The 18,183-nt window shown below is 61.7% G+C and overlaps 2 protein-coding genes and 1 long non-coding RNA gene across 3 annotated transcripts in view; 2 read left to right on the top strand and 1 right to left on the bottom strand.

Annotated features, from left to right (window-relative positions):
• The window catches only part of LOC127464624 (proline-rich protein 12-like), a gene marked incomplete at its 3' end in the record, with an annotated part of 36,632 nt that extends 24,893 nt beyond the window's left edge, over window positions 1-11,739 (bottom strand). The window contains 2 exon segments of the mRNA XM_051775039.1: window positions 3,589-3,701; window positions 11,595-11,739. Of these exon segments, the coding sequence (XP_051630999.1) occupies window positions 3,589-3,701; window positions 11,595-11,680 (199 nt within the window).
• LOC127464622 (uncharacterized) lies at window positions 863-3,198 on the top strand. Its single transcript, XR_007901485.1, has 3 exons — window positions 863-1,054; window positions 1,622-2,615; window positions 3,099-3,198. It is a non-coding gene; the product is annotated as an uncharacterized LOC127464622 (long non-coding RNA).
• A 1,495-nt stretch (window positions 11,740-13,234) lies between the features above and the next one.
• On the top strand, window positions 13,235-17,986 carry NOSIP (nitric oxide synthase interacting protein). The gene is made up of 3 exons (XM_051775037.1): window positions 13,235-13,859; window positions 16,391-16,482; window positions 17,670-17,986. The coding sequence occupies exons 1-3, from the start codon at window positions 13,804-13,806 to the stop codon at window positions 17,777-17,779; spliced, it is 258 nt and encodes an 85-aa protein (XP_051630997.1). The 5' UTR covers window positions 13,235-13,803; the 3' UTR covers window positions 17,780-17,986.
• Window positions 17,987-18,183: the final 197 nt, after the last annotated feature.

Raw genomic sequence — 18,183 nt, 5'->3', positions numbered from 1 at the left:
GGGAAATGTGAGGGGAAATTGGAGGGAAATGTGAGGGGGAAAGGGAGGGAAATGTGAGGGGAAAAGGGAGGGAAATGTGAAGGGGAATGGAGGGAAATGTGAGGGGAAAAGGGAGGGAAACGTGAGGGGAAAATGGAGGGAAAGGTGAGGGGAAAAGGGCAGGAAAATAAAGAGAAATGTAAGAGAAAAAATGGTGGGAAAGGTGATGGCACAAAAAAATGGCAAGAAATGTGAGGAAAACGGGTGGGAAATGTGAGGGGAAAATGGAGAGAAATGTGAGAGAAAAAGAGTGGGAAATTTGACAAAAAAAGGAGAGAAATGTGAGGGGAAAAGGGAGGGAAATGTGAGGGGAAAAGGGAGGGAAATGTGAGGGGAAAAGGGAGGGAAATGTGAGGGGAAAAGGGAGGGAAATGTGAGAAAGAAAAACAGCGGGAAATGTGAAGGGAAACGAGTGGGAAATGGGAGGGGAAAAGAGAGAGAAATGTGAGAAGAAAAATGGTGGGAAATGTGAGAGGAAAATGGCGGGAAACGTGAGGGGAAAAGGGCGGGAAATGTGAGAGAAAAAAGTGGGAAATGTGAGAGAAAAAAGTGGGAAATGTGAGAGAAAAAAGTGGGAAATGTGTGGGGAAAAGGGAGGGAAATGTGAGAGGAAAAGGATGGGAAATGCGAGAGAGAAAAATGGTGAGAAAAAATGGCAGTAAACAGGAGGAAAAGGGTAAGAAATGTGAGGGAAAAAAGGCGAGAAATGTAAGGGGAAAAGGAGAGAAATGTGAAGAGCAATAATGGAAAACATGACAGAGAAAAATGGCGGGGAAAAAATGGCGGGAAACGTGAGGGCACAAAAAGGGCGGGAAACGTGAGGGGAAAAGGGCGGGAAACGTGAGGGAGAAATGGAGGGAAATGTGAGGGGGAAATGGAGGGAAATGTGAGGGGAAATGGGTGAGAAATGTGAGGGGAAAATGGAGGGAAATGTGAGGGGAAAATGGAGGGAAATGTGAGGGGAAAATGGAGGGAAATGTGAGGGGAAAATGGAGGGAAATGTGAGGGGAAATGGGTGAGAAATGTGAGGGGAAAATGGAGGGAAAGGTGATTGAAAAATGGTGGGAAAAAATGGCGGAAAATGTGAGGGCACAAAAAGGGCGGGAAAGGTGAGGGAAAGGGGTGGGATACGTGAGGGGAAAAGAGTGAAAAAGGTGAAGGGAAAATGGAGAGAAATGTGAGAGGAAAAAGGTGGGAAATGTGAGAAGAAAAACAGGGAAACGTGAGAAGAAATGGTGGGAAACATGACAGAGAAAAATGGTGGGAAATGTGAGGGCACGAAAAGGGCGGGAAAGGTGAGGGAAAGGGGTGGGAAATGTGAGGGGAAAAGGAGAGAAATGTGAGGGGAAAAGGGAGGGAAATGTGAGGGGAAAAGGGAGGGAAATGTGAGGGGAAAAGGAGGGAAATGTGAGGGGAAAAGGGAGGGAAATGTGAGAGGAAAAGGGAGGGAAATGTGAGGGGAAAAGGAGGGAAATGTGAGGGAAAAAGGGAGGGAAATGTGAGAGGAAAAGGGACAGAAATGTGAGGGGAAAATAGAGGGAAATGTGAGGGGAAAAGGGACGGAAATGTGAGGGGAAAATAGAGGGAAATGTGAGGGGAAAAGGGAGGGAAATGTGAGGGGAAAAGGGAGGGAAATGTGAGGGGAAAATAGAGGGAAATGTGAGGGGAAAATAGAGGGAAATGTGAGGGGAAAATGGAGGGAAATGTGAGAGGAAAAGGGAGGGAAATGTGAGGGGAAAAGGAGAGAAATGTGAGGGAAAAAGGGAGGGAAATGTGAGAGGAAAAGGGACGGAAATGTGAGGGGAAAAGGGAGAGAAATGTGAGGGGAAAAGGGAGGGAAATGTGAGGGGAAATGGAGGGAAATGTGAGGGAAAGGGGCGGGAAATGTGAGGAAAAAAGGATGGGAAATGTGAGGCAGAAACGGCAGGAAATGTGAGGGGAAAATAGAGGGAAATGTGAGAGGAAAAGGGAGGGAAATGTGAGGGGAAAAGGGAGGGAAATGTGAGGGGAAAATAGAGGGAAATGTGAGGGGAAAAGGGAGGGAAATGTGAGAGGAAAATAGAGGGAAAGGTGAGAGAAAAAAATGGCGGGAAAAAAATGGCAGAAAATGTGAGGGCACAAAAAGGGTGACAGGAGATGACAGGAGATAACACAGGGTGACAATGGCTGCCCTCGGGTGACAGTGGGTGTCCCCGGGTACCCCCAGGTGACACAGGGTGACAGGAGATAACACAGGGTGACAATGGCTGCCCTCAGGTGACAGTGGGTGTCCCTGGGTGTCCCCAGGTGACAAAGGGTGACAGGAGATAACACAGGATGACAATGGGTGCCCTCAGGTGACAGTGGGTGTCCCTGGGTGTCCCCAGGTGACAAAGGGTGACAGGAGATAACACAGGGTGACAATGGCTGCCCTCAGGTGACAGTGGGTGTCCCTGGGTGTCCCCAGGTGACAAAGGGTGACAGGAGATAACACAGGATGACAATGGGTGCCCTCAGGTGACAGTGGGTGTCCCTGGGTGTCCCCAGGTGACACAGGGTGACAGGAGATAACACAGGGTGACAATGGGTGCCCTCAGGTGACAGTGGGTGTCCCCAGGTGCCTCCAGGTGACACAGGGTGACAGGAGATAACACAGGGTGACAATGGGTGCCCTCAGGTGACAGTGGGTGTCCCCAGGTGCCTCCAGGTGACACAGGGTGACAGGAGATAACACAGGGTGACAGTGGGTGTCCCCGGGTGTCCCCAGGTGACACAGGGTGACAGTGGGTGCCCTCAGGTGACAGTGGGTGTCCTTGGGTGTCCCCAGGTGACACAGGGTGACAGTGGGTGCCCTCAGGTGACAGTGGGTGACAGAAGGTATCATGGGGTGACAGTGGGTGCCCTCAGGTGACAGTGGGTGTCCCCGGGTGTCCCCAGGTGACACAGGGTGACATGGGGTGACAAGAGATGACACAGGGCGACAATGGGTGCCCTCAGGTGACAGTGGGTGTCCCCGGGTGCCCCCAGGTGACACGGGGTGATGACAGGAGATAACACAGGGTGACAATGGGTGCCCTCAGGTGACAGTGGGTGTCCCCGGGTGCCCCCAGGTGACACAGGGTGACAGGAGATAACACAGGGTGACAGTGGGTGTCCCCGGGTGTCCCCAGGTGACACAGGGTGACATGGGGTGACAAGAGATGACACAGGGCGACAATGGGTGCCCTCAGGTGACAGTGGGTGTCCCCGGGTGCCCCCAGGGTGACACGGGGTGACAGGAGGTGCCCTCAGGTGACAGCAGGTGACAGAAGGTATCATGGGGTGACAGTGGGTGCCCTCAGGTGACAGGGGGTGTCCCCGGGTGCCCCCAGGGTGACACGGGGGGACAGTGGGTGCCCCAGAGTGTTCTGGGGTGACAGCAGCTGGCGGTGGCTGTGACGGGGTGACACGGGGTGACAGCAGGTGACAGCAGGTGACAGTAGGTGACAGCAGGTGAGAGCAGGTGACAGCAGGTGACAGCAGGTGACAGCAGGTGAGAGCAGGTGACACGGGGTGCCCGCGGGGCCGTACCTGGGGGGTGGTGGTTGGCAGCATAGCCCTGCAGAGGGTGGGGGGCTCCGTAGGGCTGTCGGTGCAGCAGGTCGGGGTCGGGGTGGGACCCCCGCGAGCCCCCGTACACCAGGCTGGGGAGAGGAGACAGTGTCACATGGGTGTCACCCCCCAAAGACCCCCCCAAACACCCCTGTACACCAGGCTGGGGACAGAGGACAGTGTCACACAGGTGTCATCCCCCCAAACAGCCCTTCAGCCCTCACAGACCCCCCAAACACCCCCCTACCCCAGGCTGGGGACAGAGAACAGTGTCACACGAGTGTCACCCCCCCAAACAGCCCTTCAGCCCTCACAGACCCCCCAAACACCCCCTGTACACAACAGGGGACAGTGTCACACAAATGTCACCCCCCAAACAGCCCTTCAGCCCTCACAGACCCCCCAAACACCCCCCTACCCCAGGCTGGGGACAGAGCACAGTGTCACACGAGTGTCACCCCCCCAAACAGCCCTTCAGCCCTCACAGACCCCCCAAACACCCCCTGTACACACCAGGGGACAGTGTCACAATGGGTGTCACCCCCCCAAACAGCCCTTCAGTCCTCACAGACCCCCCCAAAACACCCCCTGTACACAACAGGGGACAGAGGACAGTGTCACACGAGTGTCACCCCCCCAAACACCCCTTCAGCCTCCACAGATCCCCCCAGACACCCCCCTACCCCAGGCTGGGGACAGAGCACAGTGTCACAATGGGTGTCACCCCCCAAACACCCCCCCAAACACCCCCCTACCCCAGGCTGGGGACAGAGAACAGTGTCACAATGGGTGTCACCCCCCAAACAGCCCTTCAGCCCTCACAGACCCCCCCAAACAACCCTGTACACCAGGCTGGGGACAGAGAACAATGTAACAATGGGTGTCACCCCCCAAACACCCCCCCAAACACCCCCCTACCCCAGGCTGGGCACAGGGGACAGTGTCACACAGATGTCACCCCCCAAACACTCCTTCAACCTCCACAGACCCCCCCCCAAACAACCCTGTACACACCAGGGGACGGTGTCACACAGATGTCACCCCCCCAAACAGCCCTTCACCCCTCACAGACCCCCCAAACACCCCCCATACACAACAAGGGACAAGGGACAGTGTCACAATGGGTGTCACCCCCCAAACACCCCTTCAACCTCCACAGACCCCCCCAAACCCCCCCTGTACACAACAGGGGACAGAGGACAGTGTCACACGAGTGTCACCCCCCCAAACACCCCTTCAGCCTCCACAGATCCCCCCAGACACCCCCCTACCCCAGGTTGGGGACAGAGCACAGTGTCACACGAGTGTCACCCCCCCAAACAGCCCTTCAGCCCTCACAGACCCCCCAAACACCCCCTGTACACGACAGGGGACAGGGGACAGTGTCACAATGGGTGTCACCCCCCCAAACACCCCCCCAAACACCCCCCGTACACCAGGATAGGGACAGAGGACACAGTGTCACAGTGGGTGTCACCCCCCAAACAGCCCTTCAGCCCTCACAGACCCCCCAAACACCCCCTGTACACCAGACTGGGGACAAGGGACAGTGTCACAATGGGTGTCACCCCCCAAACACCCCTTCAACCTCCACAGATGCCCCAAACACCCCCTGTACACGACAGGGGACAGGGAACAGTGTCACAATGGGTGTCACCCCCCAAACACCCCTTCAGCCCTCACAGACCCCCCAAACACCCCCTGTACCCCAGGCTGGGCACAGGAGACAGTGTCACACGGGTGTCACCCCCCAAACAGCCCTTCAGCCCTCACAGACCCCCCAAACACCCCCTGTACACGACAGGGGACAGGGGACAGTGTCACAATGGGTGTCACCCCCCAAACAGCCCTTCAGCCCTCACAGACCCCCCAAACACCCCCCCTACCCCAGGCTGGGCACAGGAGACAGTGTCACACGGGTGTCACCCCCCAAACACCCCCCCAAACACCCCCCTACCCCAGGCTGGGCACAGGAGACAGTGTCACACGGGTGTCACCCCCCAAACACCCCTTCAGCCCTCACAGACCCCCAAACACCCCCGTACCCCAGGCTGGGGACAGGGGACAGTGTCACACGGGTGTCACCCCCCAAACACCCCCCCAAACCCCCCCTGTACACCAGGCTGGGGCACAGGGGACAGTGTCACATGGGTGTCATCCCCTAAACACCCCTTCAGCCCTCACAGACCCCCCAAACACCCCCCATACCCCAGGCTAGGGACAGAGAACAGTGTCACAATGGGTGTCACCCCCCAAACAACCCCCAAACACCCCCCTACCCCAGGCTGGGCACAGGGGACAGTGTCACAATGGGTGTCACCCCCCAAACAACCCCCAAACACCCCCCTACCCCAGGCTGGGCACAGAGGACAGTGTCACATGGGTGTCACCCCCCAAACACCCCCCCAAACACCCCCCTACCCCAGGCTGGGCACATGAGACAGTGTCACACAGGTGTCACCCCCCAAACAGCCCTTCAGCCCTCACAGACCCCCCAAACACCCCCTGTACACACCAGGGGACAGTGTCACACGGGTGTCACCCCCCAAACACCCCTTCACCCCTCACAGACCCCCCCCAAACACCCCCCGCACCCAAAGCTGGGGACACACATGTGACAGGTGTGGAACAGGTGTGACACAGGCATGTCACAGGCGTGGCACAGCTGTGTGACACGTGTGACACAGGTGTGACACCCACAGGGGGGTGACAGGTGTGAGCTGTGCACAACAGGTGTGACACAGGTGTGTGACAGGTGTGACACCCGCAGGTGTGATGGGTGTGAGCTGTGACATGTGTGACACGGGTGTGACAGGTGTGACAGATATGACACAGGTGAGAGCTGCACACCGGTGTGACAGGTGTGACACAGGTGTGACACAGGTGTGACACAGGTGAGAGCTGCACACCGGTGTGACACAGGTGTGACACAGGTGAGAGCTGCACACAGGTGTGACAGGTGTGACACAGGTGTGACACAGGTGAGAGCTGCACACAGGTGTGACACAGGTGTGACACAGGTGAGAGCTGCACACCGGTGTGACAGGTGTGACACAGGTGTGACACAGGTGAGAGCTGCACACAGGTGTGACACAGGTGTGACACAGGTGAGAGCTGCACACCGGTGTGACAGGTGTGACACAGGTGTGACACAGGTGAGAGCTGCACACAGGTGTGACAGGTGTGACACAGGTGTGACACAGGTGTGACACAGGTGAGAGCTACACACGGGTGTGACAGGTGTGACACAGGTGTGACACAGGTGTGACACAGGTGAGAGCTGCACACAGGTGTGACACAGGTGTGACACAGGTGAGAGCTGCACACGGGTGTGACAGGTGCGACACAGGTGTGACAGGTGTGACACACAACACACCAATGTGTGTTCAAGGCTCCCCCTGACCCAAGTCCCGGCACGGGGGGGGTCCCACAGCCCCAAATCCCGGTGCAGGGACACCCCAACACCCCAAATCCCAGTGTAGCCAAATCCCAGTGCACCCCAGTCCTGGTGCAGGGACACTCCAACACCCCAAATCCTGGCACAGGGACACCCCAACACCCCAAATCCTGGAGCACCCAAATCCCAGTGCACCCCAGTCCTGGTGCAGGGACACCCCAACACCCCAAATCCTGGAGCACCCAAATCCCAGTGCAGGGACACCCCAATACCCCAAATCCCAGTGCAGCCACATCCCAGTGCACCTCAGTCCTGCTGCACGGACACCTCAAACCCCAGTGCAAGAACACCCCAGCACCCCAAATCCCAGTGCAAGAACACCTCAGCACCCCAAATCCCGCTGTACCCACATCCCAGTGCACCCCAGTCCTGGTGCAGGGACACCCCAGCGCCCTAAATCCCAGCACAGGGACACCCCAGCACCCCAAATCCCACCCAAATCCCAGTGCAGGGACACCCCAGCACCCCAAATCCCAGTGCAGGAACACCCCAACACCCCAAATCCTGGCACAGGGACACCCCAGCACCCCAAATCCCAGCGCAGGAACACCCCAACACCCCAAATCTCAGTGCAGGGACACCCCAACACCCCAAATCCCAGCACAGGGACACCCCAGCACCCCAAATCCCGGCACAGGGACACCCCAGCACCCCAAATCCCGGCACAGGGACACCCCAGCACCCCAAATCCCGGTGTACCCAAATCCCCGTGCACAGACACCCCAGCACCCCAATCCTGCTCCCCCAGCACCCCAATTCCCAGCACCCCGAGCCCTCAGCACCCCGTGCCGTGGGCACCCAGCACCCCGATCCTGGGGCACAGGGATCCCAGCGCCCCAAACACCGTCACACCAACCCCTCAGCACCCCAAATCCCAGAGCTCTGGGATTCCAGCACCCCAATCCTGCTGCACCCAATGCACAGACACCCCAAATCCCAGCACACCAACCCCTCAGCACCCCAAATCCCAGTGCCCTGGGATCCCAGCACCCCAAATCCCAGTACACCAACCCCTCCGCACCCCAGTCCTGCTGCACCCACACACAGACACCCCAAATCCCAGCACACCGACCCCTCAGCACCCCAAATCCCAGTGTCCAAGGATCCATCAGCACCCCAAATCCCAGAGCTCTGGGATCCCAGCACCCCAAATCTGCTGCACCCAGCACACAGACACCCCAAATCCCAGCACACCAACCCCTCAGCACCCCAAATCCCAGTGCTCTGGACCCCAGCACCCCAATCCTGCTGCCCCAGCACCCCAAACAGCGCTACACCAACCCCTCAGCACCCCAAATCCCAGTGCCCCGGGACCCCAGCACCCCAAATCCTGCTGCACCCCACACACAGACACCCCAAATCCCAGCACACCAATCCCTTAGCCCCCCAAATCCCAGTGCCCCGGGACCCCAGCACCCCAAATCCTGCTGCACCCAACACACAGACACCCCAAATCCCAGCACCCCAACCCCTCAGCACCCCAAATCCCAGTGCCCCGGGATCCCAGCACCCCAAAATCCCAGTGCTCTGGGATCCCAGCACCCCAGTCCTGCTGCACCCAGCACACAAACACCCCAAATCCCAGCACCCCAACCCCTCAGTCCCCCAAATTCCTGTGCCCCAGGATCCCAGCACCCCAAATCCCAGCACACCAACCCCTCAGCACCCCAAATCCCAGTGCTCTGGGATCCCAGCACCCCAAATCCCAGTTGACCAACCCCTCAGCACCCCAGTCCTGCTGCACCCAACACACAGACACCCCAAATCCCAGCACCCCAACCCCTCAGCACCCCAAATCCCAGAGCTCTGGGATCCCAGCACCCCAATCCTGCTGCACCCAACACACAGACACCCCAAATCCCAGCACACCGACCCCTCAGCACCCCAAATCCCAGTGCCCCGGGATCCCAGCACCCCAAATCCCAGTACACCAACCCCTCAGCACCCTAATCCTGCTGTACCTACACACAGACACCCCAAATCCCAGCACACCAACCCCTCAGCACCCCAAATCCCAGTGCCCTGGGATGCATCAGTACCCCAATCCTGCTGCACCAACACACAGACACCCCAAATCCCAGCACGCCGACCCCTCAGCACCCCAAATCCCAGTGTCCAAGGATCCATCAGCACCCCAAATCCCAGAGCTCTGGGATCCCAGCACCCCAAATCTGCTGCACCCAGCACACAGACACCCCAAATCCCAGCACCCCAACCCCTCAGCACCCCAAATCCCAGTGCTCTGGACCCCAGCACCCCAAATCCTGATGTACCAATATGCAGACACCCCAAATCCCAGCACACCAACCCCTCAGCACCCCAAATCCCAGTGCCCCGGGACCCCAGCACCCCAAATCCTGCTGCACCCCACACACAGACACCCCAAATCCCAGCACACCAATCCCTTAGCCCCCCAAATCCCAGTGCCCCGGGACCCCAGCACCCCAAATCCTGCTGCACCCCACACAGACACCCCAAATCCCAGCACCCCAACCCCTCAGCACCCCAAATCCCAGTGCCCTGGGAACCCAGCACTCCAATCCTGCTGCACCCAACACACAGACACCCCAAATAACAGCACACCAACACATCAGCACCCCAAATCCCAGTGCTCTGGGAACCCAGCACTCCAATCCTGCTGCACCCAACACGCAGACACCCCAAATAACAGCACACCAACACATCAGCACCCCAAATCCCAGTGCCCCGGGATCCCAGCACCCCAAAATCCCAGTGCTCTGGGATCCCAGCACCCCAGTCCTGCTGCACCCAGCACACAGACACCCCAAATCCCAGCACCCCAACCCCTCAGCACCCCAAATCCCAGTGCCCCGGGACCCCAGCACCCCAAATGCCAGCACACCAACCCCTCAGCACCCCAAATCCCAGTGCTCCAGGACCCCAACACCCCAATCCTGCTGCACCAGCACCCCAAGCACCATCACACCAACCCCTCAGCACCCCAAATCCCAATACCCTGGGATCCCAGCACCCCAATCCTGCTGCACCAGCACCCCAAGCACCATCACACCAACCCCTCAGCACCCCAAATCCCAATACCCTGGGATCCCAGCACCCCAATCCTGCTGCACCAGCACCCCAAGCACCATCACACCAACCCCTCAGCACCCCAAATCCCAATACCCTGGGATCCCAGCACCCCAATCCTGCTGCCCCAGCACCCCAAGCACCATTATATCAACCCCTCAGCACCCCAAATCCCAATACCCTGGGATCCCAACACCCCAATCCTGCTGCCCCACCACCCCAAACACCGTTACATCAATATCTCAGCACCCCAAATCCCAATACCCTGGGATCCCAACACCCCAATCCTGCTGCCCCACCACCCCAAACACCATTACATCAATATCTCAGCACCCCAAATTCATGTGCCCTGGGACCCCAGCACCCCAATCCTGCTGCACCAGCACCCCAAGCACTGTTACATCAAGACTTCAGCCCCCCAAATCCCAGTGCCCCGGGACCCCAATCCTGCTGCACAGGAATCTCAGCATCCCAAGCACCGTTACATCAATACCTCAGCACCCCAAATTCCTCTGCCCCGGGATCCATCAGCACCCCAAATCCCAGCACCCCGACCCCTCAGCACCCCAAATCCCAGCGCCCCGGGATCCCAGCACCCCAAATCCCAGCACACCAACCCCTCAGCACCCCAAATCCCAGTGCTCTGGGAACCCAGCACCCCAATCCTGCTGCACCCAACGCACAGACACCCCAAATCCCAGCACACCAACCCCTCAGCACCCCAAATCCCAGTGTCCCGGGATCTCAGCAGCCCAAATCCCACTGTCCCGGGATCCCAGCCCCCCAAATCCCAGCACATCAACCCCTAACCACCCAAAATTCCTCTGCCCCAGGATCCATCAGCACCCCAATCCTGCTGCACCAGCACCCCAAACACCGTTACATCAACCCCTCAGCACCCCAAATTGCAGCGCCCCGGGACCCCAATCCTGCTGCACAGGGATCTCAGCATCCCAAACACCGTTACCTGAACCCCTCAGCCCCCCAAATCCCCGTGCCCCGGCATCCCAGCGCCCCAATCCTGCTGCACCCAGGGCACTCATCCACCAGCACCCCAATCCTGCTGCAGCAGCACACAGACACCCCAAATCCCAGCACACCAACCCCTCAGCACCCCAAATCCCCGCGCCCCGGGACCCCAATCCTGCTGCACAGGAATCTCAGCATCCCAAGCACCGTTACCTCAACCCCTCAGCCCCCCAAATCCCCGCGCCCCGGGATCCATCAGCCCCCCGATCCTGCTCCCTCAACCCCCCGATTCCCCCCCCCCGAGCCCGCAGCCCCCCCGAGCGGGGTCCCCGCGCCCCCCGCCCGCCCCCCCCCCCCATCGGGGGCACATCCCCCTCCCCCTCCCTCTCCCCCCGCCCCGGCCCCTCCTCGCGCATCCCCCTCCCCCCGTTACCGGCGCCCCCTCCCCCCCCGGCCCCTCCCCGCCTCCCCCCGCCCCCCCCCCCTCCCCTCACGGCCGCCCCCCCCTCACCTGGCCTTGGCCGAGCGCTCGTAGCTCCAGCCGGGCCCGGCGCTGAGCGGGTCCCCGAACCCGGCGCCCGGGTAGTTCCTGTCCATGGGGGCGGCGCCCCCCGGGGCCGGGCGGGGGGCGGAGGGGGCCGGGGGGGCCGGGGGGGCGCGGGCGGGGGGCGCTTCACGGAGCCGCCATGATGGAGCGGGGCCGCGCGCGCCGCTTCCTCCCACAGTGCACCGCGCGCGGGGGGGCGGGGCCGCGGGAGCGCGGGGAGCGCGGGGGGCGGGGCCGCGCCGCCGTATATGGGGAAGGGGCGGGGCTAAAGCGGCCGGGTACGGGAGATGGGCGGGGCTAACGCGGCCATATACGGGAGAGGGGCGGGGCTAAAGCGGCCGTATACGGGAGAGGGGCGGGGCTAACGCGGCCGTATACGGGAGAGGGGTGGGGCTAAAGCGGCCATATAGGGGAGATGGGCGGGGCTAAAGCGGCCGGGTACGGGAGAGGGGCGGGGCTAACGCGGCCATGTACGGGAGAGGGGCGGGGCTAAACTGGCCAAATACGGGAGAGGGGCGGGGCTAAAGCGGCCATATACGGGAGAGGGGCGGGGCTAAAGCGGCCATATACGGGAGAGGGGCGGGGCTAACGCGGCCGTATACGGGAGAGGGGCGGGGCTAAAGCGGCCATATACGGGAGAGGGGCGGGGCTAAAGCGGCCGGGTACGGGAGGGGGGCGGGGCTAAAGCGACAATATACGGGAGAGGGGCGAGGACAGACGGTCCATATAGGGGAGAGGGGCGGGGCTAAGGCGGCCGTATATGGACAAGGGGCGGGGCCAGAGAGTCCATATATGGAGACAGTGCCTGCAAATGGGAAAGGGGTGGGGGGGAGACATGCCTATATATGGGAAAGGGGCGTGGCCGGGCGGCGGCGGGAGCGCGGGAAGGGGCGTGGTCAGTGCCCATAAAAAGGGGGGAAAGGCGGGGCCAAGCAGTGCATAATTAAGGCAAAAGGGGAGGGGCCTGGGAGTGTCCACAGAAGGAAAAGGGGCGGGGACAGCGCCTGTAAAGGGGGGAAAAGGGCGGGGCCAGGTGATGCATAATGAGGGGGAAGGGAGGGACCAGGGGCGGAGCCAAAAGGAGCCAATAAAAGGGAAAGGGGCGCGTGGCCATTTGGCAGAGGGAGGGGGCAAAGAGGGTTGTTCCATATAAGAAGGGGGGGGCATGGAAAAGGGGCGTGACCAGCCCCTGAGTAAAAGGATGGGCGTGGCTTGGGTGTGCCCATATAAGAAAAGGGGCGGGGGCCAGCCAAGGTATAGGCTGAAAGGGGCGGGGCTAAGAAATGACCATAGGCAGCAAAGAGGCGGAGCCAAAGGGGGTGGAGGGGCGGGGGCCTGGAGCAAAGGGGCGGGGTTAGGACGGGAGCTCCGCCCCCCTGAGTCAGGCCGGGACTGAGGTTTACCGGAGGGACTGGGGGGACTGGGAGGGATCAGGAAAGGGGGAGGGAGAAGGCGCTGGAGGGGCTTGGAGGGGACAGCGAGCGGGAACTGGGAGGAACTGGAGTGAACTGGGAGCGACTGGGGGGGACTGGGAGGAACCGGGAGCACTGGGGGATACTGGGGTGAACTGGGAGCGACTGGGGGGACTGGGAGGAACCGGGAGCACCTGGGGGATACTGGGGAGAACTGGGGTGAACGTGGAGGAACTGGGAGGAACTGGGAGGAACTGGGGTGAACTTGAAGGAACTGGGATTACTGGGAGGAACTGAGTGACTGGGAGACTGGGAGGAACAGGATGAACTGGGAGGAACTGGAGTACTGGGGTGAACTGGGAGGAACTGGGAGGAATTGAGCAACTGGGAGGAACTGGGAGCATTGGGGTGAAACTGGGATGAACTGGGAGTACTAGGGTGAACTGGGATGAACTGGGAGGAACTGGGAGGAACTGAGTGACTGGGGGGACTGGAGGAACAGGAATGAACTGGGAGGAAGTGGGATGAACTGGGAGTACTGGGGTGAACTGGGATGAACTGGGAGGAACTGGGATGAACTGGGAGTACTGGGGTGAACTGGGAGTACTGGGGTGAACTGGGAGGAACTGGGATGAACCGGGAGCTGCGGGGATGCGGAACGAGCCGCTCCCTTCGCGGGGCGGAACCAAAACCCTGCGCCCCGCCCGGACCCTTTTTGCTGCCGCACCGCTGCGCCCGCCGGCAGCGGGGGGACGGTTTAGATGACGCACTTCCGGTCCGGCGCTTCCGTGTTCCGGGTCCGGCGGCGGAGCGGGAGGTGAGGGGGGGGGCGGGACCCCCAAAACCCCCCCAAAACCTCCCAAAAACACCCCAAAACACCCCAAAGCCTCACCTGGAACCCCCCCAGGGCCCGTTCACCGCCCCCGGGGCCCTCCTGGGGCTCCCACGGACCTTCCCGAGACACCCCCCAGGACCTCCTAAACCCCCTCAGGACCCCCCAAAACCCCACCAGGACCCCCCCAAAACCCCACCAGGACCCCCCAAAACCCCCACCAGGACCTTCCAGGACCCACCTTGGGGTCCCCCGGGGATCTTTCTGGGCCTCCCCCTGTCACCGGGACACCGCCCCGGGACCACCCAAACCCCCTTCGGGACCCCTCAAAACACCCTCGGGGACCCTCAAACCCCCTCAGGGACCCCCCCGGGACCCCCCCAAACCCCCTCAGGGACCCCCCCAGGACCTCCTAAACCCCCTCAGGACCCCCCAAAGCCCCACCAGGACCTTCCAGGACCCACCTTGGGGTCCCCCCTGGGTCTTTCTGGGCCTCCCCCTGTCACTGGGATCGATCCCCCGGGACCACCCAAACCCCCTTCGAGACCCCTCAAAACCCCCTCGGGGACCCTCAAACCCCCTTCGGGACCCCCCCAAAACCCCCCTGGGACCCCCAAACCCCCCTCAGGGACCCCCCAGAACTCCCCCGGGACCACCCAAACCCCCTTCGAGACCCCCCAAAACCTCCTCGGGACTCCCCAAATCCATTCAGGGACCCCCCAAAGTCCCCCTGGGGACCCCCTAAAACCCCCCCCGAGATTCCCCATAACCCCCCCGGGACCCCCCAAGCCCTCCCCGGGACCCCCCAAACTCCCCTCGGACCCCCCAAAACCCCCCTCGGGACCCCCCAAAACCCCCCTGAGATTCCCCATAAACCCCCTGGGGACCCCCCAAAACCGCCTCGGGACCCCCCCAAACCCTCTCAGGGACCTCCCAAAAACCCCCTCGGGACCCCCCCAAAACCTCCTCGGGACTCCCCAAAACCCCCTCGGGACCCCCCAAAACCCCCCTGAGATTCCCCATAAACCCCCTGGGACCCCCCAAAACCGCCTCGGGACCCCCCAAACTCCCCTCGGACCCCCCCAAAACCCCCTCGGAACCCCCCAAAACCTCCTCGGGACTCCCCAGATCCATTCTGGGACAACCCCCCCCGACCCCTCAAAACCCCCCCGGGACCCCCCAAAACCCCCCCGGGACCCCCCAAGCCCTCCCCGAGACCCCCCAAAACTCCCCCAGAACCCCCAACCCCCCCCAGGATCCCCCAAACTCCCTCAGGGACCCCCTTGAGACCCCCCAACCCCCCCCCCGGGCCCCCTCAAAACCCCCCTGGGACCCCCCAAACTCCCCCCGGACCCCCCAAACCCCCCCCGGGACCCCCCAAACCCTTCCCAGGACCCCCCAAAACTCCCCCGGGGACCCCCCAAACCCCCTCAGGACCCCTCCCCGTGACCACCCCACCCCTTTTGGGACCCCTCCCTCCCCTCTAGGACCCCCCCCCCTACCCCTCTGACCCCCCCAAATTTTGGGGACCCCCCCAAACAGCCCCCAAGTCCCCCCCACCTTCCCCTTTTCTGTTCCTTTCCCCTCATTTTGGGGTCCCCTCACCCCCTGAGCCCCCCAAACTGGGGTGTTTGGGGTCCCCCCCGGCCCCCTCTGACCCCCCCAAATTTTGGGGACCCCCCCCAACCCCCCCTAAACCCTCAGTCACCCCCTAAAGCCCCCCCCAACTTCCCCTTTTCTGGTCTTTCCCTCTTATTTTGGGGTCCCCCCACCCCCTGAGCCCCCCCCAAACTGGGGTGTTTGGGGTCCCCCCGCCCCCCTCTGACCCCCCCCAAATTTTGGGGACCCCCCCCAACCCCCCCCAAACCCTCAGTCACCCCCTAAAGCCCCCCCACCCTCCCCCTTTCTGGTCCTTCCCCCTCATTTTGGGCTCCCCCACCCCCTGAGCCCCCCCAAAAATGGGGTGTTTGGGGTCACCCCGCCCCCCTCTGACCCCCCCAAATTTTGGAGACCCCCCCAAACAGCCCCCAAGTCCCCCCCACCTTCCCCTTTTCTGTTCCTTTCCCCTCATTTTGGGGTCCCCTCACCCCCTGAACCCCCCCAAACTGGGGTGTTGGGGTCCCCCCGCCCCTCTCTGACCCCCCCAAATTTTGGGGACCCCCCCAAACCCCCCCCAGCCCCCCCCCAAACCCTCAGTCACCCCCTAAAGCCCCCCCCAACTTCCCCTTTTCTGGTCTTTCCCTCTTATTTTGGGGTCCCCCCCACCCCCTGAACCCCCCCAAACTGGGGTGTTTGGGGTCCCCCCCGCCCCCCTCTGACCCCCCCCAAATTTTGGGGACCCCCCCAAACCCCCCCCAAACCCTCGATCACCCCCCAAGTCCCCCCCCATCCTCCCCCTTTCTGGTCCTTCCCCCTCATATTGGGGTCCCCCCACCCCCTGAACCCCCCCCAAACTGGGGGTGTTTGGGGTCCCCCCGGCCCTCTCTGACCCCCCCAAATTTTGGGGACCCCCCCAGGGCCCCCCATTCCCGCAGGGATGACCCGGCACGGGAAGAACTGCACGGCCGGGGGCCGTGTACAGCTACCCACGAGAGGAGGAAGGACACTGGTGGGGGATTTGGGGGGGGATTTGGGGGGGATTGGGGGGGATTGGGGGGGATTTGGGACATTGGGGGGATATTGGGGGGATTTGGGGATGTTGGGGGGACATTGAGGGGACATTGGGGGGATTTGGGGGACATTGAGGGGACATTGGGGGGATTTGGGGATGTTGGGGGGACATTGGGGGGGACATTGGGTGGATTGGGGGACATTGGGGGGATTTGGGGGGGATTGGGGGGATTTGGGACACTGGGGGGGATTGGGGGGGACATTGAGGGGTTTGGGGGACATTGGGGGGACATTGGGGGAATTTGGGACATTGGGGGGATTTGGAGGGGATTGGGGGGGATTTGGGACATTGGGGGGACATTGGGGGGGATTTGGAGGGGATTGGGGGGGGATTTGGGACATTGGGGGGGACATTGGGGGTGTTGAGGACATTGGGGGGGACATTGGGGGGATTTGGGGGGGACATTGGGGGGATTGAGGGGGATTTGGGATATTGGGGGGACATTGGGGGGGATTTGGGGGGGATTGGGGGGATATTGGGGGACATTGGGGGGACATTGGGGGGGACATTGGGGGGACATTGGGGGACATCGGGGGGGACATTGGGGGGATGTTGGGGGGATGTTGGGGGGACATTGGGGGGACTTTGGGGGGGATTTGGGGATGTTGGGGGGACATTGGGGGGACATCGGGGGGATTGGGGGACATTGGGGGGATTGGGGGGGACAGGGGGGACTTTGGGGGGATTGGGTGGCTTGAGGGGATTGAGGAGATTGGGGACATTGGGGGGACATTAGGGAGGATTTGGGACATTGGGGGGGATTTGGGGACATTGGGGATGTTGGGGGGACATTGGGGGGGATATTGGGGAGGATTTGGGACATTGTGGGGACATTATGGGGACATTGGAGGGGACATTGGGGACATTTGGGGAGGATTTGGGACATTGGGGACATTGGGGGGACACTGGGGGGACATTGGGGGGGATTTGGGGGAATTGGGGACATTTGGGGACATTGGGGGGGACATTGGGGGGACATTGGGGGGACAGGGGGTGACAGGGTGTGACAAAGGGACACAGGGGGCACAGGGTGACCCTGGGGGGGTGACAGGGGGCACTGGGGGGTGACAAGGGGGACCCCGGGGGTGACAGGGGGGGTGACAGTGCCCTCCCTGCCCCCCCAGCGGCCTCGGGGTACGGCACCCAGCGGGTGCGGGTGGGCCGGGACGCCATCAAGGACTTCGACTGCTGCTGCCTCTCCCTGCAGCCCTGCCGGGACCCCGTGGTCACGTGAGGAGCTAAAACACCCCAAAAAACACCCCAAAATACCCCAAAAACACCCCCCTAAACCCCCAGCCCTGCCGGGACCCCGTGGTCACGTGAGGGACCCAAAACACCCCAAAATCACCCCAAAACACCCCCCTAAACCCCCCCAGCCCCTGCCGGGACCCCGTGGTCACGTGAGGGACCAAAACACCCCAAAATCACCCCAAAATACCCCCCTAGACCCCCCAGCCCTGCCGGGACCCCGTGGTCACGTGAGGCACCCAAAACACCCCAAAATACCTCAAAATCACCCCAAAATACCCCCCTAAACCCCCCCAGCCCTGCTGGGGACCCCGTGGTCACGTGAGGACCTAAAACACCCCAAAATCACCCCAAAATACCCCAGAATACCCAAAAACCCCCCCCAAACCC

Source organism: Manacus candei, unplaced genomic scaffold, assembly GCF_025592945.1.
Source record: "Manacus candei isolate 608988 ecotype Guabito, Panama unplaced genomic scaffold, ASM2559294v1 h1tg000246l, whole genome shotgun sequence".
Lineage (NCBI taxonomy): Eukaryota > Metazoa > Chordata > Aves > Passeriformes > Pipridae > Manacus > Manacus candei.
This window is presented reverse-complemented; position numbering and strand designations above follow the sequence as displayed.

Bases quoted from the DNA above. Each gene is read 5' to 3' on its own strand.
- NOSIP (XM_051775037.1), top strand. From the start codon at position 13,804: ATGACGCACTTCCGGTCCGGCGCTTCCGTGTTCCGGGTCCGGCGGCGG. The intron at 13,860-16,390 runs GTGAGGGGGGGG...GGACCCCCCCAG, and splicing joins GTCCGGCGGCGGAGCGGGAG to GGCCCCCCATTCCCGCAGGG. The intron at 16,483-17,669 runs GTGGGGGATTTG...CTGCCCCCCCAG, and splicing joins CGAGAGGAGGAAGGACACTG to CGGCCTCGGGGTACGGCACC.